The 26696-nt window shown below is 36.0% G+C and overlaps 1 protein-coding gene across 2 annotated transcripts in view; it reads right to left on the bottom strand.

Annotated features, from left to right (window-relative positions):
* The window catches only part of RYK (receptor like tyrosine kinase), a 95087-nt gene that overhangs the window by 5819 nt on the left and 62572 nt on the right, over positions 1 to 26696 (bottom strand). For both annotated transcript variants that reach the window (XM_060099679.1, XM_060099680.1), the window contains exons 10-13: positions 22311 to 22380; positions 16760 to 16892; positions 15700 to 15809; positions 15380 to 15539 (exon numbers count right to left, since the gene is read on the bottom strand). In XM_060099679.1, the coding sequence (XP_059955662.1) occupies positions 15380 to 15539; positions 15700 to 15809; positions 16760 to 16892; positions 22311 to 22380 (473 nt within the window). The remainder of the gene's footprint in view (positions 1 to 15379; positions 15540 to 15699; positions 15810 to 16759; positions 16893 to 22310; positions 22381 to 26696) is intronic.

The following is a 26696-nucleotide window of genomic DNA, read 5'->3' as shown; positions in this document are numbered from 1 at the left end:
AGATCCCACATGCCGCGGAGCAACTAAGCCCGTGTGGCACAGCTACTGAGCCTGCGCTCTAGAGCCCGCGAGCCACAACTACTGAAGCCCGCCTGCCTAGAGCCCGTGCTCCGCAACAAGAGAAGTCACACAATGAGAAGCCCGTGCACCTCAATAAAGAGTAGCCCCCGGGGCTTCCCTGGTGGTGCAGTGATTGAGAGTCCGCCTGCCGATGCAGGGGACACGGGTTTGTGCCCCGGTCCAGGAAGATCCCACATGCCGCAGAGCGGCTGGGCCCGTGAGCCATGGCCGCTAAGCCTGCGCGTCCAGAGCCTGTGCTCCGCAACGAGAGAGGCCACAACAGTGAGAGGCCCATGTACGGCAAAAAAAAAAAAAAAAAGAGTAGGCCCCGCTGGCCTAGAGAAAGCCCGCGTGCAGCAATGAAGAATAAATAAAATCTTTATTTATTTATAAAGCACCCAAAAAATAAAATAAAATAAAATAAAAAATTTTTAAATAAATAAATAAAAGTATCCAATTGCCACAGGGAAGGTAGTTCACTACACAGATGGAACAGAGCCCAAAGAAGTGAAGCTAGTTGGAAGGGTGTTCCTACCCCTTATTTACAAGATGAGATGGGTCTGTTCTTATTCACTGATTGTGGTAGCAGCTTCGGGGAAGGAATCATCAATCCAAACTAGATTTTGAAGGAAGAAACAATAAGAATTGGTAAGAAGTGGATACTGCCACTTGATGAGTAACCCCATCCACTGACAAGGGATGTTCTAACAACTTCTGACTGCAAGACTTTCATGGTAATGCTGGTGGTATCTGAGACCTGGACTGTACACAGGTACCATAACAGTACAAAATATATAAGATGACTTTTAAAAAATACTTCTTTCACATTGTTGTATCCACATTATCACTAAGCACCCATCTCAGTTTCTTATGTTACATATTGCAGCACTAAGAAACACCAAAAAAAGAACAATAAAGCCAAAGGGAAAGTTGCAGTTTCATTTCCTTACAAGCCAACAACCAAAAAAAGTGATTAATTACATGTTGGCTCACCAACCCTCTAAAAAAAATCAAGACCAAATAGCACAAGGATAATTTGTGGAAAACTTGCTCTCTAAAGTCTTCTGATAACTGAACCATTTAAAATTTAGACAGACTTATTCTTATTCTCTTGTTTGACGTCTTTGGAAAGGGGGCAATGAGAAGGTCAGCCTGTTTTTTCCAGAGTTTTATAAAACTTTTATAAAAGGCTCTTGCTACATCCATTTAAAGAACATGTAGAGAATAACAGTGTTCTTCTATTCATCTTATTTCTCTTCTCCCAACTTGTGTTATTTTACAGCTTCTTAATATATAGGATACAAAATTTTTTTTTCACTAACAACATACAGATGTGACTTGTCAAAAAGTATATAATACTCGGGACTTCCCTGGTGGTGCAGTGGTTAAGAATCCGCCTGCCAATGCAGGAGACATGGGTTCGATCCCTGGTCCGAGAAGATCCCACATGCTGTGGAGCAGCTAAGCCTGTGTACCACAACTACTGAGTCTGTGCTCTAGAGCCCGCATGCCACAACTACTGAGCCTGCGCACCTAGAGCCCCCCTGCTCTGCAGCAAGAGAAGCCACCACAATGAGAAGCCCGCACACCGCAACGAAAAGTAGCCCCCCGCTCGCTGCAACTAGAGAAAGCCCATGTGCAGCAATGAAAGACTCAACGCAGCCGAAAATAAGTGAATGAAAATTTAAAAATAAATTTATTTTAAAAAAGTATATAATAATTATTTTTTACTCTTTGATGTAATGTTCACTAATGTTGGGACTATTCAGAGATTTCCATTCTGTTACTTCAGGCTGACCTCAATATATTACATATGATGAGAAAAAAATTCTGTCCAATTCTAAATGATCTCATCTGACCATAGCAAAAGCATAATCAAGTGTTTTATGGCTAGGCCTTTCTGTTAACACTAGAAACCTAACATCCCTTTCTCATATATGGAAATGGGTTCAGATGACCAAAGTGGAATTAACTTAATGTGGGACAAGTGCTTTCCAAGCTTGAGTAATAAGAAAAATCACCTGGAGTGTTTGTTAAAATTACAGATTCCTTAGCCCCATCCTAGTAATTCTGAGGCCTGGAACTCAATACTTTTAAGAGTCCTAGCTGGGTCTTAAGATCCTGCAAATGTAGGAACTAGTCTTAGATGTGTTAGCAGTGGTGGTCAGACAGCAAAGACAGAAGACAGTTTTTATGTATTTTTATTGTAGTATGGCCAACATACAATAAACTGTTCGATTTGATATATTCTCACATATGTATACAGCTCTGAAACAACTGCCACAATCAAGATAATGAACATATCACATATCCATCACTTCCCAAAGATTCTTACCGCTCTAATCCTTTCCTCCCAGTCCTCCCACCACCGCCCCACTATCTCCAAATAACCATTAATCTGCTCTCTGCCACTAACATTAGTTTGCATTTTCTAAAATTTCACATAAATGGAATTATTAAAACTGTACATTTTGTCTAGCTTCTTTCACTCAGAATAACGATTCTGAGATTCATCCACGATATATCGACAGTTCATCCCTTTTCACTGCTGAACAGTAGTTCATTGTATGAATACAGCAGTTTACCCACTTACCTGTTGATGGACATTGAATTATTTCCAGGTTTAGCTACTAAAAGTAAGGCTGCTATGAACATCTATGCCCAAGTATTGGTAACGACATATGCTTTCACTTACCTAGGAGCAAAATGACTGGATATGGTATGTACGTGTTTAATGTTTTAAGAAACTGCCACACTGGGAATGGTCCCTGGTGGTCCAGTGGTTAGGAATCTGCTTTCCAATGCAGGGGATGCAGGTTCGATCCCTGGTCAGGGAACTAAGATCCCACATGCATGGGGCAACTAAGCCCACGTGCCCCAACTGCTGAGCCCACAGGCCTCAACGCGTCACAACTTCAGAGCCCAGGTGCTGCAACGAAGAGCCCTCGTGCCACAACTAGAGAGAAGCCCATGGGCCACAATGAAGATCCTGCGTGCCACAACTAAGACCCAACGTAGCCAAAAATATATAAATTTTAAAAAAATTATTAAGGATAAAATATCTCATACTTAAAAAAAAAAAAAAACTGCGAAACTGTTTTCCGAAGCGTATGTACCATATTACATTACCATCAGCAGTATAAGAGAGCTACCGTTCTTCCACATCCTTGCAAAGACTTCAGTCTTCGATTTTAGCCATAGTAATGGGTGGGGAATGGTATTTTGTTGTGGTTTTAGTTTGCATTTTCCTAATGATTAATGATGTTAATCATATTTTCATGTGCTTATTTGCCATTTATATATCTTCACTGGTGAAGTGTCTGTTCAAATATTTTGCCCATTTTTATATTGGGTTGCTTTTTTATTACAGGTTTCCCCTGCTATCTAAAAGTAGAGCATTCCTATGAAAGCTTTTGTAAACAGAAGTGCCATAAAGTGAGGCAGCAATTACTTTAGAACACATCTTACTAACACATGCACAATATAAATCGAGATAAATCACAGGTGCTCACAAGCACAGTTCAAAGCCATGGTGGCTTGATGCTGAGATGCTGAGTGTAGTGTCTGCGGAAGGAGCTTGGCGGGGCCACTCTCACTGCCTGGGGTGCAAGATGCCTCTATAATGGCTGCTACAAAACAAACACTTGAATGCTATTTTTTGCTTTTCACCTTTTTTTCTGTAAAACCAAAAATCTTCTTTGGATTCCTCTTGGTTTGTGAAAACAGGTACTAACATAGGTCTTTTGTAAAAGCGAAGTGGCATAAAGCAAACTTTTGAGAAGTGGGGAATACCTGTACTGAATTTTTAGAGTTCTTTATATATTCTGCAAATATGTCCTTTACCAGATATATGATTTGCAAATATACCCTGAGTGTGACTTGTCTTCTCATTCTCTTAACACTATTTCAAAAAGTACAAGCTTCAAATTTTGATAAAGTCTAATTTGCTCTTTTACAGATCTTGAGTTGGTGTCTTGTCTAAGAAATCTTTGCTTAAGGCAAAGCTCCAAAGATTTTCTTCTATTATTCTCTTCTAGAAGTTTTATAGTTTTAGGTCGCGCACTTAGATCTGTGATTAATTTTGAGTTAATTTTTGTACATGGAGCAAGGTATAAATTGAAGTTCATTTGTTTTGTAGCTGGATATCCAGCTGCTCCAGGACCATTTGTTTAAAAGAGAATCCTTTCTCCATTGACTTGCCTTTGCACTTTTGTTGCAAATTAGTTGTCCATACATATGTGGGTCAAATTTTACATACTCTATTCTGTTCCACTGATCTACCTATCTACCTTAAGGCCAATACCACAGCTGTCTTGATTACTGTAATTTGAAATCAGACCCGTAACTTTCTTTTTTCAAAGCTGTTTTGGCTACGGTTCTTTGCCTTTCCATATCAATTTTATCAATCTGTCAACTTATACAAAAAAAAAAAAAAAAGAAAATTAAAAGCCTGCACAGATTTTCTTCAGAAATGTGTTGAATCTATAGGTCAACTTGGAGAGAACTAACATCTCAATATTGAGTTTTTTGGCCAACAAACAAGGTACACCACTCATGTAGGGCTTTAATTTCTCTCAACAGTGTCTCATAGCGTTCATCATATAGGTCTTTCACAATTTTTGTCATATTTATTCCTAAGAATTTCATATTTTATGATGCTTCTGTTTTTAAAAAACTTTAATTTCTGATTTTTATTAGTATGTAGAAATACAACTGACTTTTGTACATTGATCTTATATCCTGTAATCTTTCTAAACTCATTTATTAGTTCTAGTAGCTATTCTGTATATCACATTGGATTTTCTTCATAGACAATCAAGTTGCCCACAAATAAAGAGTTACTTTTTCCTATGCAATATTTTCTTGCCTTTTATTTCCTTTTCTTGCCTTAGTGTACTGGCTAGAACCTTGAGAACAATACTGATGAGAGTGGGTGCCCTTGTCTTGTTACTGTTATTAGGTAAAAAGAATTCAGCCTTTTAGCATTAAGTATGATAACAGCTATAGGGTTTTATTTTTGTTTTTGTAGATGCCCTTTATCAGACTGCTAGGAATTTTTACTAGAAATGAATTTTGGATTTTTTTCTAATACTTTTTCTGCATCTACTGAGATGATCATATGGTTTTTCTTTAATATGTAATACAGTAAACTGCACTGCTTGATTTTTCAAATGATTGAAAAAGCTTGTATTCTTGGGATAAAGCCTATGTGGTCATAATATCATTTTTAAATATATTCACGGGTTCTAAACTTCTGTTTAATTTTTGCATCTGTGATCATGAGTGATAATGATTTGTACATCAGTTTCAAGGTAATGTTGACTTCACAGAATGAGTTAGAAAGTATTCTCTCCTCAACTTTCTGAAATTGTATAGAATTTTTATTATTTCTTCCTTGAATGTTTGAAGGCATTCGGCAGTGCCCTAGAGTTTAATCTAGACCTAAAATTTTCTTTTGGGGTAGGTTTTTAACTAAATATTAAATTCTGGGGGAATTACCTGGCAGTCCAGTGGTTAGGACTCCACACTTTCACTGCTGAGGGCCTGGCTTTAATCCTTGGTTGGGGAACTAAGATCCCACAAGCCACGCAGCAAGGCCAAAAAAAAAAAAAAATTCAACTTTTATATGGCTATTCAGAGTATCTACTTCTTGAGTGACCTTTGAAAATTCTTATCTTAAAAAGAATTTGTCCATTTCACCTAAGTGTCTAAATTTATTGGGAAAAAGTTGTTCATAATATTCTCTTACTATTAATACCTGTGAGAATCTTTAATGCTATCATCTCTCTCATTCATTATATCGTTAATTTGCAACTTTTTTCCTGATTAGTCTGGCAAAAAATTCATCAATGATATTCTCAGAGTTAAGCATTGGTTTCACTTGATTTTTCTCTAATGTTTTTCTTTTTCATATTTCACTGACTTCCATCTAATCTTTATTTCCTTTCACCTACTTACCTGGGATTTAATCTGCTCTTGTTCTAGTTTCTTAAGGTGAAAACTAAGGTCACTAATTTGAGACTTTTCTTCTTTTCTAATATTGATGTTTAATAGTATACATGTCGCCCTTGAGCAGCATCCCCCAAATTTTGAAACGTGTCTCTACTTTCATTCAGTTCTAAGTACTTTATAATTTCCCTTTTGATTACTTCCTTGACACATGGGTTACCTGAATGTGTATTATTTAGTTTCTAAATATTTGAGGATTTTCTAGATTCCTTTTTGTTATTGTTGTTGTTTTAATTTATTTTTATTTTTGAGTGCATTGGGTCTTTGTTGCTGCTCGCAGGCTTTCTCTAGTTGTGGTGAGTGAGGGCTACTCTTCATTGCGGTGCGCAGGCTTCTCACTGTGGTGGCTTCTCTTGTTGCAGAGCACGGGCTTCAGTAGTTGTGGCTCATGGGCTCTAGAGCACAGGCTCAGTAGTTGTGGCACACGGGCTTAGTTGCTCCATGGCATGTGGGATCTTCCCGGACCAGGGATTGAACCCGTGTCCCCTGCAATGGCAGGCGGATTCTTAACCACTCTGCCAGCAGGGAAGTCCTAGATTCCTATTTTTGATTTCTAATTTAATTCCACTGTGTTCACAAAACACTACTTTGTGTGAATTAAATCCTTTTAAATTTACTGACTTGATCATGATCCAGAATGTGGTCTACCTTAGTAAATATTCCATGTGAACCTGCAGATATGCATTCTGCTGTTGTTGAATGGTGTGTTCTACAACTGTTAACTAGATCAAGTTAGTTGGTACTGTCACTGAAATCTATATCCTTACTGATTTTCTGTCTATTTTACCAATTACTACACAAGGGGCATAAAAATATGTTCAATTACCTTTTTAAAGGATTTAAGTAATGAGAAAAAAAACTGTATACATTTACCCATGCAGGTACCATTTCTGGTACTCTCTGTTCCTTCGTCAGACCCATATTTCCATCTCGTATTACTGGTTCCTAAAGGACTTCCTTTAACATTTCTTATAGTGTGCATCTGCTAGTTATGAATTCTTTCAGCTTTTCTATTTCTGGAAAAGTCTTTATTTCCCCTTCAGTTTTTGAAAGATATTTTATATGGGTATAAAATTCTACATAAGTTTTTTCTTACAGTAGATTTTAAAGATGTTTTAAGATGTTGCTTCACTGTCTTCTCCCTTGCATGGCTTCCAATGAGAAATCTTCCTGGTTCCTCTGTATGTTAACATTCTTTTTTTTATGGCTGCTTTTAAGATTTTCTCTTTATCGCTAGTTTTGTGCAATGTGATTATAATGTGTAACACATTAGTTTCTTCGTGCTTATTGTGTTTGGGGTTTGTTGAGCTCTTAGATTGTGGATTTATAGTTTTAATAAAATTTGGGAACATTTCAGTTATTTCTTCATTATTCTTTTAGTCCCCCACTGCCCCGCATCTCCAATGCATGCTTTTGTGGACCCCGATTACAACTATATTCAAACAACCTGAAGTTGTCCCATAGGTCAATGAGAGATCCGTCTTCAAGAATTTTCTGTACCTTCTCTCTCCTATCTCTTGCTTTATTCCCATCTCAGACAAGAGGTATACCTCCTCTTAGGCCAAACTATACCTTTATGTGGGCTTCTGAGCCCGTTCACCTATCATCTCTTGGACCTCCCCTCCAATAATCACAAGTCCATCTCTTTCTCCCCACTGCTTCCCTGCCTAAAAGCCACACCAAACAAACCCAGTAAAATAAAAGACATTAACACAATAAAACCTCTCTTGATCCTGCCATCCCATCAAGCTACAATTCTTCCACTCCTTTTCATAGCTAAACTTCTTCAAAGTGTAATCTATTTATTGTCTCCACTTTCTCACCTCCCACAGAGCCCCTGACAATCATATCCATCTTTAATGATTTACTAAACCTGCCTGTTCAAAAGCCCTCAAAGATTTCCTCATCCTTTCTGACTACTGAAGATACGTTTAGAGACCAGACTCTCCTTGAAACTATTTCCTTCCTTGGTTTCTAAGACACAGCATTCTCTGGATTCTCTTCTTACCTTTCTGTTTTATTCATTGTTCATCTTTCCTTTCTCACTAACTAAAGTAAAATATTCCCTACATTTTCTCTTGGCTTTCTTCTCTCTTTATATTCACTACATCTGAGATCAACAAACTCTCTTGTTTATTCAATCACACACCTTTATGAAACTGATGTACAATTTCTAATATCCTGCTTCTATGTCTGTCCAGAATTCCAGACCTACATTCCACCCATCAGTATCCTGAACTCAACATGCCCCATAGCAAATCAATCACGTTTTCCCCTCAAACCAGACAGTCTACCTGTTGTCCTCAATTGTGTTGCATCTTTACAGTGCAAAGATGGCACTTATGTTTTCAGAAACATGGGCCCTGGGCACAAAAACAGAGTAGATATCTATGCAATATATCTAATACTTAAGAGGGAGATCTTAGGCCACAAAGGTCAATTAAAAAATCATTTACTCATAAATAACAACTGTAGTCAAAAGAACACATGGGGTCTCTGAAATGAAGTCTGTAGGAGTGAGACAAGGAGAAAAATGAGGATTCAACACGGAAACAGAGGGGAGAAGAGGACAGTGTGAGGTCCTCCAAGATTCTTTTACACAATCAAGTACACAGCTCTCTAAGGATAAGATTAACACTGCTACGCACACACACACACAAACACACACACAACTTCAATTCTGTAAATATGGAAAACCTTCTAAAGGAAAATAATTAAGTCAGAGTTCCCCACTGCCTGTTCTGGGAAAAATGACTTGTGCCAGAAAATATAAGGCAGTGTGTGATAGGTGCCATTATTAGGTAGATAAAGAATTCTTTATGGGTGTCATTAAGTAGATCCAATTCTCTGGGATCCAAAGGTGATCAAATTAAATGGCATAGAAGCACCTGGTGAGTCTGGACTCAGCAGGAATTCCGGATTGGCTGAAATGCAGAATATAAAGAAACGTACAGTAGAAAATATAAAACTGAAACAAGAAGATAAGGAACAGAAGTTCTGAAAACCAAGGCGAAGGAGTTTGGATTTCTCTTTACCAATTCCTTTAATTAAGAGTTCACTCTGAAGATCAAAATATCATGGAGTAACATTCCAAGCAGTGGAAGCTTGAGTTCAATCGACTTTCATTAACATTAACTAAACAATTTTCACAAGTTTCCAAAACTAATACTATGCCGTACTTGAGGTACAGGCTTTATTAGTATATACCCCTTTCTGAATATCCGATTTTTGAAGCTGTACTATTCTACGAATTTTAATTTTCAGACACGTATTTTCCAGGCCTTTCCAATAACCACAGTGGAAATACGTATCTATAGAATTATGTTACTTTAAAAAAGCTTTACTGGATGCACAGTGGTGGGCCAGGCCCCTGGCACACTGAGTGGAGGCAAGGGCCAGGGGCCAGGATCCAATTAATAAATTTACACAAGTGACCTTTAAAGGGTTCTTTTTAACAATTCTTCAGTGTAAACTATCACCTAAAAATCTTAATAATCCTTTATACTTATCACTGTGGCTAATACTTTTCTATTCCAGCTAAACAAATATACCCAAGTGTACAATGACTATATAGAAAGTGCATTTTGACTGCATCAGGTATTGAATTTAGTACATGTTGCTAACTCAACTTCAAAAATCAGCAATCTTTAGGCACAGAGTGTCCTACATGACTGAAAAGAGACCAAATCTGTCCTAGGATCTAATAGTGGATGCCTACCAAGCCATCACACATATCTGCTATATATGGGACTTTCCTCCACTGTATCAGATGCTTAGACATTGCTCTATCAGAACACTGGGGCTATTTGAAGGGGATATTAAATAGAATGATAAGGACAAGGCAGGAAAGGAAAGGAAGGACATGGTCACAAGATCTCTTAAGGAAAACATCTATTCTCAAGGAGAGCCAAATACAGAAAATAAATTGAGAGCAACTACTTGATCACAAGACAGGAACTGGTCACTCTGAAAATATATTAACTGTTCCTAAAGTAAATCCATTTATTCCTCATTCCCAGGAAATATTAGGACTATTTCATAACACTAAACAATATTTTCTTAATGTTAATAAAATTAAACTTTAAATCTTTATTTCCTAAAGTAATGTCTGAATGATTTTTTCACCTCTCCAGCTTTTTTCTAATGTTTTTTAATCAATTCATCTTAACATGAATATTTAAATAGTAAGTCTAAGATTGCTGATGTGTAAAATGTACAACTATAATGGAAACAAATTAAATAATGGGACTCTAAGTATTATTCTAAAATTAATAATGAAGAAATGGAGTAAAATAGAAAGTTTTCTATTCTTTTAAAAATAATAAGCATTCTCTGAAAACTATAGCTCTCTCTGATACCACAGTAGTTCAGAAGACCTCTCTTCATGGGCATATTATGAATGTGAGTTTCTCCTGCACAAGTCTGTTCCGGGTTGTGGCAGTGACTTTCCATGGCAGTGGGCAAAGAGGAGCAATAAGAAGCACTCTGCAGCAAACAGAGTACCTGCATAACTACAGATTTCTCTCCTTCTTCTGGAGATAATCTCTAATGTTCACAAAAGAAATAATGTCACGGAACACACTTTCATATGCCCTGCACCCTAGAAACTTTTCAAATACCTTAAAGGATCTCCTCATTGCCATAAACCACGCTGATAAGACTAACATGGAAATCATTTCCTTGACTTGTTTTTTTCCCAAGAAAATGCTTTGTAAACACAATGTAATACCATAAAGGCAAGAAAACCACCAAGAAAAAACTCTTAATTGTGTATTCCTGATTGCATTCAGTCTCTTAATAGAAGGTAGCCTCTTACAGAATTATGTTAGCTACTATAACTAGCTAAATAATTCAAAGAAGACATAAATCAAGAAATCTATTTTCAAATAAAGGAAAAGAAAGTCACCAAGAAAGATCTATGGCAGTACCACATCTGATGAAAACAGAATAAAAACAATATCCAGAAATTCTTAATAATGGCTATGATGATGTCATATCTTAGAATAATATGAGAGATTTATAACTAGTCAAATCTGGTTGTGCATATTTCCTAAGTTCAAGAGTTAAAAGCTGATATTAACATTATAATAATCTTGACATAGTAAAATATTGAATCCTTCCAGTAAAAACTGTTAAAACACAACCCAGAAATGCAATGTATTATTTTTAAGACAGAAAACATTAATGTGTTTCCAAATAAATCAGGGAGAATTTTTTTTTTTTTTTTTTTTCGGTATGCGGGCCTCTCACTGCTGTGGCCTCTCCCGTTGCGGAGCACAGGCTCCGGACGCACAGGCTCAGCGGCCATGGCTCACGGGCCCAGCTGCTCCGCGGCATGTGGGATCTTCCCAGACTGGGGCACGAACCCATGTCCCCTGCATCGGCAGGCGGACTCTCAACCACTGCGCCACCAGGGAAGCCCAGGGAGAATTTTTAACTATAAAGGAATGCAAAAATGTTAAGGGTCTTTTAAAGGGCAGAGAAAATGTTCCCTCCAAGGCAGTAATATCATTTGTTAGATGCTACATTAATAGCTAAAATATGTATTTTACATGTGTAGATATTCTGGGGGGAATGGGGTTACATTACTTATTTTGCATTTGACTCTGAATGAAGTTTTACAGCCCAAAAGTAGAATATTAAATGTAACTTTTTAAAACCCCAACTTAATCCATAAAGGAAAAGTGGAAACACAGCATAACGATTATGTATACACATTTCAATACAAATGTTAAAAAGCAATTTAACATGTGTGCTTCAACATAAGAATTCAAAAAATACTCAATCCCACAAAACAGAAAGGCAGGATTTTTACACTAAATAGCCCCATCACAGTCATAGGAAACAGAACAGTATTCCCATTCCTTTCAATCTCAATTATCCAAGGCAAAAGATATTTAGGGGAAAAATACATTTTAAAGGAAATGAATTTATAAGAATCTAAAGAAGAAAAATCTGAACATTTTAGGAGCTGACCATGTTAAACGTGAATCAATGTGGGTATTCTCACCATCACATTCTAAGTACAGCTCAGAAGAACTTGGGTCACACAGACGTTTCAAGGAAGTTTATGCCAAGACATACTAAAAGTGGTCATGATTTTAAAGTAATTCTCCTGTTAAGGCAAGTTCTTACACAAAATATGTGAACTGTTGCAAAGTTTGTAAAATATCATAATTGTAAGAATAACTAATTCTAAGTACGATTTGGAAATACTTGCTTAACCAATCCATATATCCTCTACATGGACTTTACCAACTAATACAGCACAGTGCACCCAGCTGAAGAGATGTAGATCACATTGCTTAAAAATGTATTATTAACTTTAGTCTCATTAGTTGAAGTGTATCATCTAATTTCCACTCTGGAGTTCCTGTGAAATATGCGATCGTAAGTGTTATAAAAAAATTCCTAAAACAAATTTCCTATTACTGTTTAAATATACAATGGAATACTTACATAGAAATAAGCAAATACATTAAATTAAGCATGCATAGATTGGGGGCTTCCACTGTGCAAGCTAACAGTACTACTGGCCATCTTGCATGCCCCTCTGAAATATTACTTATCAATATTCCTTTTTCTAAGAGAATAATCAAACGATTCCCAATCTCCTTGAAGTTACATGGCATCTTTGCATCACCGACTGCCATCTAAGAAACGTCTTCTATTTCCTGCCCGTTAGACTAGCTTTGGGCTCACCATGACTACCACCTCATTTCTATAAGGCAACTATGCTACGTTTCAATGAGTAATAAAGTCATAGACTTTTTAAATCAACCATTAAAAAGAATATTAATATCCCAAAGAGATGAGTGAATTAATCTTTTAAATCAAATATGGAATTATATTTTCAAAGAAGATGTGAGGAAAGTGTCTTTTAGTTTTCTACATTCAAAAATGTTCAGATGCAGGTTTTTCTACTAAAGGGGTGGATTTGAAAACCATGTAACTCTAATTCCACTGATATTATGTTTTAGAACTATGTTCTAAAACCAAAGTTAAACTCAATATTTTCCCCATGAAAACAGCTTTGCTTAGTGTAGAAACTGGTAAAGAATCCCACCTACAATTCAGAACTTCTGAATAAAGATTTGGCAACCTGAAAAACAAGCACGTGAGTATAACTGGTCCTTACTGTCACTCAATACAGCAGCTGTTTGCTAGCCTAAATCAAGCTCTGCTTTCCTTTTTTTTAAACATCATTTGAGAAAAATAAACATCAAAAACAAAGAAAGCAATCCCTCCTTCCCCCAAAAGAAGTCCAGGTTCTCTTTAGATAACTATGAGAACTATGTAAGTTGCCTGGCGTATTTGTATTGCTTTACTTGGAATTTTAACTTCTTGACATTAATGTTAGAGAAGTTTTATTTTATTATCACAGCTCTGGAAGAACAGACTAGGTCTAGTTTCCCACTGCTATACAAGCTGAACCCTCAGGGCTCTGTGTCTAAGAATCAGGATTTATTCCTCCCACCTCCACCCATTTTCCAAAAGGCCCCATGCCTCTGGCTGGGAAAGACTGTGGCAACAAGTTTCCATCCACTATTAACTTTTGCAGCTGCTCCATGAAGCAGAAAACATCCTTCGCATCATCACTCATATCTATTCTGCCTATCTCACAAGTGTCAGATAAGTTTTTTTTCTTTTCAGAGAGTAGTTGATTTTAAATTAAGTTAAAACAAAGTATTTTGAAGATATGCATAATGAAAGACCTTCACTTACAGGAAAAAAGTTTAAAAACTATATATGTAACTTGTTCATTCCCATCAAGTGAGCACATTTCATCAAAACACTTGGTATGCAGAAAGGCACAATATATCAAATAGCTAACCTAGCTCCCGAAAAAGAAAAAAAAATTTAAATTAAAAGACTATAATAACAAGAGAGGGTTCCTCCCTTAACAAACCATTTCAAGGATTTTAAATTGGAAGATTAGTTTTTCAATAAGGTAATCTTAGGTAATTTCAATTACTGAGTGTAGTGGATTGAATGGTGGCCCCAAAGATATGTCCACATTCTAATCCCCAAAACCTATAGATATTACCTTATATGACAAAAGATGTGATTAAGTTAAGGACCTTGAAAGTAGAAACATATCCTGGATTATGAGATAAATCCTAAATGCAATCATATGTATCACTGTAAGAGAGAGGCAGAGGGAGTTTCGAGAGACGACAGACACATGGAGGATAAGGTGATATGAACATGGAGAAGAGAGATGCAGCCACAAGCCAAGGAGTGCCAAGAGCCACCAGAAGCTGGGAGAGGCAAGGACCGTTTCTCCCTTAAGGTCTCTGGAGGGAGCACGGCCCTGCCTACACCCTGATTTCAAACATGTGGCTTCCAGAATTCAACTGTGAGAGAATAAGCCTCTGCTGTTTTACCACCAAGGTTGTTGCAATCTGTTACAGCAGCCACAGAACACTAATACACTGAGGGAAATTGTGTATTAAAAGAGTAGTCCTTAACCCACACAAACTTAGTAAAAGGGAAACCCTATATTATATAAAATATATCACTGAGACACAAGATATAATGATATGGTAAGCCCAATTTTTATAGCTGAAACTTTGAAGCAAATTACTCTATAAAATTTTACATGTAACACTAACAGATATTGAGTGATACAGGGGGACCTTATAAGCAGAAGTTTTACCTAATCTCTAAATATTCAGCTATAATAATAAAGTGCATTAATCAAGAGATAGGGAAATACATTAATTTTCCAAATCAAACTAAAAAAGTGGCAGAAATTAAAAACAATTAAAATGCCTACAAAATACACACGAGTAACTGTGGCTTCTGAAACTATACATCACTAAGTTTAAAGGATCCCACCATATGATCTGCTTGAATAGACAGAACCACCCAGAAACTGACAAAAAGGAAGAGAGTGACATCTGGGGAACTGTAAGTTACACAGGCCACAAAACTCAGAAGAGGTCGTTTGAAAAAAAGAAAACAATAAATCTTTACTATCTGACAGCCACCTGGTCATTCTGAGACTTAAAAAACCCAACTTCAATATCATCACCTTTAAAACCGGGATAGTGTCTACCTATCTCATAGTGTTAATAGCCCCCTCACAGGTTATCATGAGGATGGAATGAGATTACACACAGTGATGGGCCATGGTTTGGGGCACAGCTTATCTCCACAAACTAGCTGACAGTTAGAAAGCTAACTATACTTGCTTTCTGAATAAAAAATTTCAGGGAACAGTTATCAGATTTAAAAAATTGAAAAACATTTTAAAAGCATTTGGAGCCTCCTCCATTCTGCTGATATCTGGGGTCCCAGCACTTACCACATCACTAGCACTGGAGAACTCGTTATTAACCAGACTTTCAAGAGCCATCCACCGAACCGGCCTGTTTTCGTTGTCTCCCAGACAATGATAGTCCATAGGGAACAAGTCTCTGGAGAGGGCATTGTCTGTGATCTTAACTTGAAGTGTGTCATCAATGCTGAAAAGTAGACATGAACATCAAATACAATTGAATACTGAAAAAATATGGACCACTATCACTCATAAATACAACACAGTTCCCACTGTGACTCCTGGAGAGATCCCAAATTCAGGGAACACTAAATATCAAATGACAGTGACAAGCTCATGGCACCTACACACAGTTCCTAGCAGCCAGGTCTTTGTGGATGACTTCCCTTCTGGCCAGATAGCTCATTCCACAGGCAATCTGAATAGCCATGTGGACCAGGTCTTGTTGAGAAATTGCCTGTGGTAACAGAAAATGACAATGTTTGCAGTTAGCACAAAAACTTTGATGGTAGTTATTTTATTCCACAATCTTACTCCATCCCAAAATACACCTACACACTAAGTTTTAAAAAGCTACTTCTTGACCAAGAACATGTTCCCATAGCTTCCTATACTTATACCTACTACAGTACTTAACACTCTGTACTGTAATTTACCATTTACTTCACTCTCATCTGTTAGGTGTATCTCCCCAACATCCAGCATATACAGTAGCAGCTCAATAAACATCTGTTCAATGAATGCTGAATTCTAAGGGTAATATTACAAATGTTTATTATTCAATAACTTGTTCTTTTCTTTTACAATACTAAGCTTTTATTAGGTTATCCCCCGGGGACCATTTTCAAACTAATGCTAGTTTACAGCTCTCTCTGATGTGCTCCTCTAGAGCTAGTGTGCCAGGACTGTAGGTTGAGGAATGAAATTCTTCCCCAGGTGATGCTGGTGGGCTATGGCTGCCAACCACTTGCTGGAAACCCTGGCTACCAAATTATCACCCACAATCTACACCTCCAGCTACCACCAGCTTTTTTTTTTTGTACAACATGGACCAAATGGCTCTGTAAGGTCTATTTCCATTCCTAGAAGGGAGTTCTAGTACAAGTACCTTCAAAGAGTTATGAGGAAAATGACTGAGATGGTGTCACAGAGGGTTTGAGGTGATTATGAATAATACACAATGGTTATACATGGAAAACCTTCAGCATCAGCAGAGTGTAAGCCTCAAGACAGGAATCAGAAACCATCTCCCTCTAAACCAACAGGTTAGCAGTATCTTCTAGTTCAACTTGAGTTTCTTTTTACAGACTTCTAAACAGTTTATATATAGGAATGTTAACACCTACCTTCAAAGATATTATTAGAAGCTACTGGTAAATAATTGCTATTTGGGCAAATATTTCTCACCTGTGGATTATTGGCCTCTACTAATTTGCACTGCCGTAAAAACAATTTAAGATTCCCCCAATTCATGTAAGGCAATATCACCATGGGCTTTTCTCCTTCTTCTATACAGACATGGGTAATAGGAAGAAGATTTCTATAAAATAATAAGAAATCAGGAGAAACACAAGTGAAATCTGAAACTTCAGGGGGTTATTTTTAATAAAAAGTAATAAAATAAAGATAACCTAAAACAAAACAAGAACATCTCAAACTTACTTAAAAACATATAACCATTACAAATGTAAAATTATAAATGCTCTTTTAGACTAGACTTTAATGTTTTCCACATATCCACTTTCTTGATAGGGAAAAATTATAAACTCAGAACTTGTTTCCTGTGGACTAGATTCTCTTAAGACACACTCTACCCACACTAAATCTCTACCCTAAAGGGTAATCAAAGGGACCTAAAAAATGACTTGATCATGAGCATATGATAACAGCCCATTTGGTTCATTATCACACTTAAAAAAAAAAAAAAAAGGCCCCAACGCAAGTCTGCAGAAAAGAATATGATAATCAAGAGCTTGAAACTGTCACAAAATGCCAAGAAGTTCTTAGCAGGTCACATGGGATTTCTAAATCCTAAATTTACCATTTACTGTCTGTGTGACCATCTCTCTTGGCCTTAGTTTCCATACCTCTAACATAGGGATCCCACCAGCCATACAATGTTGCTGTGATATACAAATAAGGCCAAGCACGCAGTAAAAAAAAATCTTGTTCCTTTTAAAATCTCCATGGCACACATAAATACTTTCATCCTATTGCCTAATGACACGTTTGCCATTGGTACCTGGAAATAACTTAATTTTTCCCCAGGCTATGTAACTTTTTACATAATTACCTCATTTCCCCCACTAAGCTGAAAATTCCTGGATGGCAAAAACTAAAGTGAACTCCTTTTTTACACCCAATGCTTTGTATTCTGTGCCACAGAAATAAGCATTTAATAAATATTTGATAAGTAACACCAAACAACAACCTGAAAAACATTCTTCCTCCTTAACTGGGAAAATTCTGCCTCTAAGGATATTAATAAGGAAATATTATTAAACATATGAAAGCTATACGAACAAGGATAGTTAATGCAGTATTACTAGTAAAAGCTGCAAACAACAAGATTGTCCAAAAGTAAGGAAGTACAGCCAAATAATAGGATAGTATATAACAATTAAATAGTCACAAAGGGATGTTACAAGAATATGAGTAAAAGCTTACTTATAGGAACGCAAGATACAAAATTCACGTATGTTTGCAGGATAATTACAAGTATGGGGGCAAATACAACTCTGTAGAGAAGTATGCCAAGAGCTGTTGTTCTTGAGTTGTGAGACTTTGGATCATTTCTACCTTGCTTTTCTGTATTTCCTAAATTGTCTCAATTGAGTATGTATCTCTTTTAAAACCACAGTCACACAATTCTGGCCTAACAGTGTAGAAGTGAAAGCTGTGGGCCCCCCTCCTGCTGTGCAGAAGTTACTAACAGGGAAAGCACTGACCCTGAGGAGCTGGGAAAATGAGGACTCAGAGATCAGTAAACCTGTATGCGGCAACTTCTCTGTAAGGCTTCTGCTTGCCTTACAGTCCAAGAGTGGCAGTGATGATTAGTCCCACTTTACAGATGAGGGAATCCATGAAGGGGGTAAGGGGTAAGGTAATCTGCCAAGGAGAAACAGCAAGCACATAGAGGGAAAAATTCAGTCTTCATCTGATTCTAAAAACCTTGTGCTTTCCACTGGATCACTGGACATTCCATCCCAGGGGAGCAAGACAGAGCCTGTTTTCACACCAAGTCCCACACATACTAAAATGACTACAGCAGGAGGATGGAGGGAGGGGGAACTGGAGGAAGGCAGTCAAAGGTACAAACTTCCAGTTATAAATAAGTACTAGGGATGTACTGTACAACCTGACGACTATAGCTAACACTGCTGTGTGATATACAGGAGAGTGGGTAAGAGAGTAAATCCTAAGAGCTCTCATCACAAGGAGAAAATTTTCTTTCTTCTTTCTTTCCCTTTTATTGTATCTATATGAGAAGATGGATGTTAGCTGAACCTACTATGGTAATCATTTCACAATATATGTAAATCAAACCATCATGCTGTATGTTTTAAACTTATACAGTGAGGTATGTCAATTATTTCTCAGTAAAAGTGGGAAAAAATGACTACAGCAGGTGAACCTACCATGATTTCAGGAGTAATGTGAAGAGCTGCCCCATCTCTTTAACCCTCCCAAAATTAATTCTCTGCACCCTTCCTCATGACTGAAATTCACTGAGCAAAGTTAAAGGAATCTGACCCAAACACAGGAAGTTTGCTGGATGAGATCAAATCATTTATTCTATCACCAGAGGATTAAACGCCCTCCGGGAGAAGTAACAAGCTGCATGAAAATGTTTCAAAGAACAAACGGCTGCTCTTCATTCTGCCCAATTTATAAAGGAAAGGAAGATAAAGAGGAAGATCTGGGATCTATAGGAAGAGTGGATGAGGCAGAAGCAGGTGCTATAGAGGAAAGGCAGGTTCTGCAGGGACTTGAGGCAAGAACTGGTCCAGTTCTCAGTCTTGCCGAGCGTGCCTGCAGAGTGAGAGCCGTGAGGCGTTCAGCAAAGTGCCCATCATCAGGCACCCTTGGGCCAATGGAGAGTCAAACTACAAGCAGAAATAGCTTGAGTACTTTTTATAAAGCATGTCTGATGGAATTTAAATAGATCGACAGCTATCTTTTATTTATACAGCTATTTTAACTTATAATAAAAATTATTCTCAAAAATTCCAGTGGAAAAAGGAATGAAAAGAAAGAATTTCAAGATGCTTTAAAATATTTCAACACTTTAAAACTCTTAATCATGGAATGTTAAAACATGAAGTAAACATGATGAATTACATACCAAAACTAGTTTTTTAAAAAAGGTAAAATCAGAAACCAGGTGTCATTTCTTGCTGAGTGTATTGAGTTTGCTTGATAAATTCTATGATCACTGAAGATCATTATTTCATTTTTAACCCTCATGCCTAGCAGTGTTCCAAGTGCAAAATGGGCACTTAATGAATGAGAACGTATGCATACACAGAGCCATGGACAGTCTAGACATCAGGGGTCAAAAGAAATGTGTTATAGGCCCTAGTCCCCTTAAAAATGAAATAAATTGCTACAGTGAGTAGAAAGAACCATATACTTTCTACATATTGACAATGTGTTTTTGCTCATTAAAAACCAGGAGTCCTGGTATCACTTTATGATGAGGAAGAACAATTAACCAGGATCAAACCATAACTTGCCTTTAGAAGACATTCCCTGATCACTGAACGTACAGTAACAAATAACCCTAATTCAGTATAGGTCATCCTATTCCACCACCTAAGTGTATCCCGGGGCTACTAATTCATCCTAGTTGGATGCTGGAAAATCCTATAGCTTAAAGCTGCCTGAGAAAATGCTGCAAATGCTTGCTCTGAACGTTTTTCAGCCAAAGCACCTTAGGGCTACTGTGGATATAAAACTGCTTCTTGAGAAAATCCTGGCTTTGTCTATATTTATCCCTGCCACCCACTTCTGTGCTGATGTGGTACAGACCTTTCATCAAGGTAAGAATACTAGCTAAGTACCTAAGTACTAGGTTAACATTACATACTAGTATTAAACACTCTGGTTCTTCCCGCTAGGGTCAGCATAATAAATCAAGTACTCCCAACATTGCCAAAAAGGACATTCCCAATTGATCATTACCCAGTTCTTGCTTTGTTACTCAGAGGAAACAAAATGTGTGGGTTTTTTTTTAGAAAATATAGTCTAAAGGGTAAGTTATCTATCCATTCCTCTGCAAATGAGTTCTATTCTTGGAATGAATCAGTGAATCAGGTCAATGGAAGGTAACAATCTTAAACCACATGACTTTAACCCTTCAAAAGGACATCTTTAGTCCCTCATTACTGTCTGGTCAATTTTTTTCATATGTCCCTGGTTTTTTTATTTTCAATGAAACTAAAAAGTGTACCTGTTCATTATCTTAATCAATGTCCCAAGTATATGATAAGGCTAATGACATCTGTCTCAGAATGTGAAACCAGAAAAAGTTTTCTCCCCAAGAAACATGTACACTTCCTTCCCTTCTAATACTGAGATGTATCAAACTTTGTTTCCTTCAGCCTTGCTTGCCCAGAAGCTGAGTTGTTTTATGTTCAATCACAGTAAAAATAATTGTCTCCTTAATATTGGCTTATTTGTCTTCTTTTCCACCATCAAAATGCCAAAAAACTCAGTTTCATTTTCATTACCATTTTATTGATCTTACTATAGCTGCCTTCTTTTTAGGTTCTCAAATTCTTTTAACTATGAACCAAAGTATAAATAAAATTCAAAAATAAAACTCTGCATAGTCATCTTATTTTTTGGCAGAACTCAAGTAACTGCTCAAAGTACACAGAAAAGTACAATGCATAATGCCTTTTGCACACATCACTTTCTATCTTTTTTTTCCCGGAAGTCCATAAATATCTTCCAACAATGATGGTCACCATTCCATTTTTTAAACATATGTGATCAAATTTTCAGTAGGCACCCAAATTAAGCTGACTCTGTATAGTGCTTTAAAACAACAACAAAAACCTTGCCCAAACATTGATACTGCACATTTTGATACTATAATTATGCCCTTTTTGGCTCAGAAGATAGAATCTCATTATAGCTCTGTGAAAAGGACTGATATAAAGCTTTTTAAAAAAGTTCTTCATATACAGAACTGTAAGTATTTTTTAAAAATCATACTGCAAACTAATGATAGGAGACTGGTTAAATAAAATGTGGTGCATCCATTCAATGAACTACTATGCAGTCTTTTTAAATGTGGATGTGAATTTATAGTTACTTACATGAAAAGTTAGATACATTGTTTTGCCATATCAAGAAGTGTGTTAACCTTGTTAAAGATAATGGTATTGTGATTATATAGAAAAATGTCCTCAACTTTTTGGAAAATGCATGCTGGAAATGCCTTGAAAGTGCTGAGATATCCAATTTAGTTTAAAATATTTCCACACTTGCAAATATCTATCTATATCTTCCTAAATAGATGATAGATACATAAACATGCACAGCAAAAATGGCAAATGTTAACCACCAATGAATTCAGGAGGTGGGCTTACTGGTGTTTATTATTCTTTTCTTTGGTACTCTACATGTTCAACATTTCATAACAAATATTTTTTAGCATATGTATGTCATTATCCTACTTTTTAAAGGGAAAGATGCACATAAATATAAACTCCTTCCTGAAAGCTCAGCTATAATTATCCAGATGTGGGCTTACATACTCTTCTTTATATTTTACTGTGTTTTTAAATTTTGTGCAATGAGCATGCATTTCGCTTTTACATTCAGGAAAAAATAAATTATGCTATTCCAGAAATGCTTTCTATTAACAGCACATTACTACATTCTTAAAAATGTAGCATACAATGCTACCATGCTTAACACTTAAATGCTGGGTGGTTTCTCCTCTCACCTGTGATGAAGACCTCGTAGCTTACAACTTTCAGTGAGCATCATTGTCACCTGAATTTCAGAAGCTTGATCTACATAAAGAAAAGGACACTGTCATATATAGTATGATAATATTATACATATGACATCAATATTTTCTGGTATTAGTAAGTAACTATCTCAGACTGTATGGTAAATTTCATTAAAAGTTACAGGCAAATCTAAATAGGTCTAGCCTAAAATTCTATTGTAGTAGGTACAGTCTCACTGACAAAGTCAACATCTACAGATGCCATTAAGGATAAGTTTGACTATATAAAAATCAGAAATTAGTAAGGTTCCAGAAACAAAGTAGACAATGTAATAACAGACTGGAAAAATATCTGTAACACATAAGGCATATAAAGGGCTGATTTCGTCTCCCCCCCCCCTTTCTTTAAAGAACTCATACGATAAGAAAAAAAACTGAAAAAGAGGCAAAGGATATAAACATATAGTTTACTAAAAAAACAACACAAATGACCAGCAACATTAAAAAAAATGACTTTCTGCCTCATTCCTCAGTAAAGAAATGCAAATTAAACGAGGAGATGCCATTTTCCTCATCAGATTGGAAGAGACAAAAAAGTCAGCTACCTGTCAGTTTGGGCAAGAGTGTGAGGAAACAGGCTCATCCACAGTATCTTGGGTAGGTGGGGGAAACAACATCTAACAAAATTTTTAATACCTTTTACCATCATCAATCCCACTGCTAAGAGTCTACTCACAAAAGCTCATCTATATATAACATAACAAGAATACTGTTCAATTATAACAGCAAAAAAACTCAAAACAACCGAAGACCAAAGTGCCCATCGCAGAGAATTAGTTAAATTAGCACGTAAGAATAATATGTAGCTACCTTAAGAAAAAAAAGTCAGATTTACATGTACTGACAGAGGAAAATCTGCAAGGCATATTAAGTTTTAAAAGCAAGGTGAAAAACTGTGTTTGTGCAATCAGTTATATTTCAAAATCGAATTTATTTGGAAAATTAGATATATTTGGCTGTGTTTTTCTTCTTACTCACAGAGGGAATCATAAGAAATTGTTTATGGTGGTTATTTTTAGAGATACGAGAATTTACGTTTTGCACCTTTCTGTCCTGTTTAAACTTTCTAACCTTACAAACATAAAATTAGAAAAAAATGACCACAGGAGTTCTGACTGGAGATTGTGGTGCATTTTATTGTTTTCTTCTTCTTACCTCTATGTGGTTAAACAAATAAAAAGTACTATTATATTAGTAGAAAAAGATTTAAATTTTCATATAATAGCCCAAATTAGCATGATTATTCCATTTTATTTTTAGCTTCTGAACTCATGGTTTTTGGTCCAGGTAACAAACAGAACTAAAACTGGCTTTTAGTTCAATGTTTTTGAAATAAAACATGATAATGCAATTTACCAATATCTCTAGCCTGCAGCTTCAAAAGAATTTGAAGCCATTAAATATCTGCACAAATCTACAAGGATGCCTCCTCTTATAGGGACCACTATTTTAATAAGTATAGAGGATTTTCTCCCCTGTCTGAAAAGAACATTTCCATTAAGTGAATAGTATATTTTCATTATAAAATTGAAAATGAGTTTTAATTTTTTTAAAATGGTTTTTAAATATCAAAAACAAAATTAACAGTATACCCTTAAAAATACTTTCAAAGAAGCCAATAATAGATTTGTATGTCAACAATTAAAAAAATAGTAATAATAATTTATAGATCTTCTGATCAATGCAGTAAGAGGGAGAAGAAGATAGAAAGATGGGCAAAGCCAAGATCTACCTCCCAGCCCTACCTAATAAAATGCTAAACCAACAGTAAAATCCAGACCACTAAACTCAGGCACCATGATTATACACTCATTCCTTAAAAGTGGAGCTGTCAAAGCTGAGAAACAGTAAATTTCATTTACTTCCAAGACTAACCCGTGGAATCACTCCCTCTCTCATTACGTGATATTAGTGTTCCCTTTCCAGACAGCTTCACTTAGTTAAAACTTTTGTAGGAATACAAAATGGGTAGACAAAAAGCCACAGACTTGGAATACTTGCTACTTCTTTGAAAAAGCACTTTACCTCAATGTCTGCTGAAATAAACTCTAGTTGTTTAAAAACTGCTTAAAATTTAGGAACATTTAGTAAATGGCAGAATATGCCTTTTTACTCTTTCTGTAATCTAAATAAGTGTTAATAAAATTATGGCCAGAACTATTTGGGGGCTGAAAGGATCTTTTTAGAACTGAAAACTAGTAATAGTTGGAGGTCTGTACCAATTTGGTAAGAGTTTACCTTCTTGTCAACTGGTACAGAGATCCAAGTAAAATGAAAGGTAATTTCAGGATGTGTCATTTTTTGCATAATTTTTTAAGTTTTTAACTTTGATAAGCATGTTCTATTAAGCAAGGGACACTTGAGCTGGATAATGAGCTAAGGAAACTTTGGAGAAAAAATAATTTTATACATTTAGTAAGAAAAAATCATTTTCCTGGATTCCTTACCCAGTCTGGTCCTAGTCTTATAATCTTAAATACTGAAAGGTCTATCTTTAAGACGTATATATTTGAAAAGAATACTATACAATAATTTACATTCTAAAGTTACAAGAACAAAATGATTTTTTAAAAACTCTACTTATTTCTAATTTGTAAAAAATTAGAAGCTATAAAAGAAAATAAGAACTTAATACAAATAACTTCAAATTAATTAATTTATTTCATGGAATTCAATTTCACAATATTCACTGTGTGAAATTCAGATTCCTAATTTCAATCTCTGGAAATTTATATTGGAATATCCATTAAGTCTCTGCGAAAAATGATAACTTTTAAGAAGCCAAACTCCAATTTCCTGCTTATGCCTAAAGGCAAAGGTAGGGACTTCCCTGGTGGTGCAGTGGTTAAGACTCCATGCTCCCAATGCATGGGGCCCAGGTTCGATCCCCGTCAGGGAACTAGATCCCACATGCATGCCACAACTAAGAGTTCACATGCCGTAACTTAGAGTTCGCATGCCGCAACTGAGGAGTTGGCGAGCTGCAACTAAGGAGCAGGTGAGCCGCAACTAAGGAGCCCACCTGCTGCATCTAAGACCTGATGCAACCAAATAAATAAATTAAATAAATATAAAAATAAATAAATAAATAAATAAATAAATAAATAAATAAATAAAGGTAAAGTAACTGATCTTTTAAAAAATTATTTTTGCATTTTTAGCTGTACTTCTAATTGTATAGCATGTAACAAAGCATACATATTTGTGAAAGAACTCTGTCAACTCTATGTAGCTTCAATTAAAAAATAAAAATAACATTCCAAAAGAATAAATCTCAGAGACACTCAATCATGTGGAGTTATCTAACAAGTTTAAAGCAAATACCGTGGTCAGTACACGTCCCCTGTGTTTCCCACTCAAATCATGACCATATCTTGGCTAAGGACTCACTATGCTTTCTCTTGTTTCCATCTAGCTCAGAGAGAACATTATAATTACAGTGGTAAGACACAGAAACAAGCAAGTGACTACAATTCAAAGGTACACGGAAAGAGAAATCTTATCTTGTGAAACAGTCCCAGTATCTGCATTGTGTTTTCTTATCACTATTATTTCCTTTCCCCCCCACTTCCAATCCTAAATCAACCCAATTCTATACAGAAACCTCTTTTGTTAATTCAACATTCCTTCAGAACAAATTAATAATATCCCAGTTCTAAATTATCCATAGAATATTTACAAACCACCGAAGAAATATTAGAATTAAGGGGGAATGTTTCCTTTAAAAAATGGAGAAACTGTAACAAAAGGCAGACATTATTAAACTTAGGGCTCAAATTTTACATTTACAAAGAGTAATATGTAAAGTATCCTTCAAAACTAGTCAGAAAACCTAGTGGGACCAAACCTAAAATTCAATCTTTAGAAGTGTTTTGGGGTTAGGAGAAGTGAATGAATAAATTCATTTTATTAACTGTTAACTTACTCACTTAACAGTAAGTTACACCATCTGTTTAGAAAGAAGGAAGTGTGTGTTTGTAGCATCCTTAAACAAGCAATTTTGCTAAATTAAAAGAAATCAAATTCCGAAGTTTTTTCGTTAGATTAGTACAACCCAACTTTTTAGAAACAATAAACACAAACCTTTCATACTCCTAAGAATTCCTTTAACTAAATTTAGAAACATAAGTTCTTATAAATTAACTTTGTGAACTTCACAAAATTGTTACCTCCTACTCATAAAACTGAATTTAATTTTGCCCTTAATTTCTGCATTTGGAATGCTAAATTTGTTTTTCCAAAATTAATAACTAGTTATTTCAACTTACATCAGATACTGTCAGACATTAAGCACTCTTTAAATTACATTTTCTCTCT

Source organism: Mesoplodon densirostris, chromosome 5 (assembly GCF_025265405.1).
Source record: "Mesoplodon densirostris isolate mMesDen1 chromosome 5, mMesDen1 primary haplotype, whole genome shotgun sequence".
Classification (NCBI taxonomy): domain Eukaryota; kingdom Metazoa; phylum Chordata; class Mammalia; order Artiodactyla; family Ziphiidae; genus Mesoplodon; species Mesoplodon densirostris.
The sequence above is the reverse complement of the archived record's forward strand: the minus strand, read 5'-3'. Positions and strand labels throughout refer to the sequence as shown.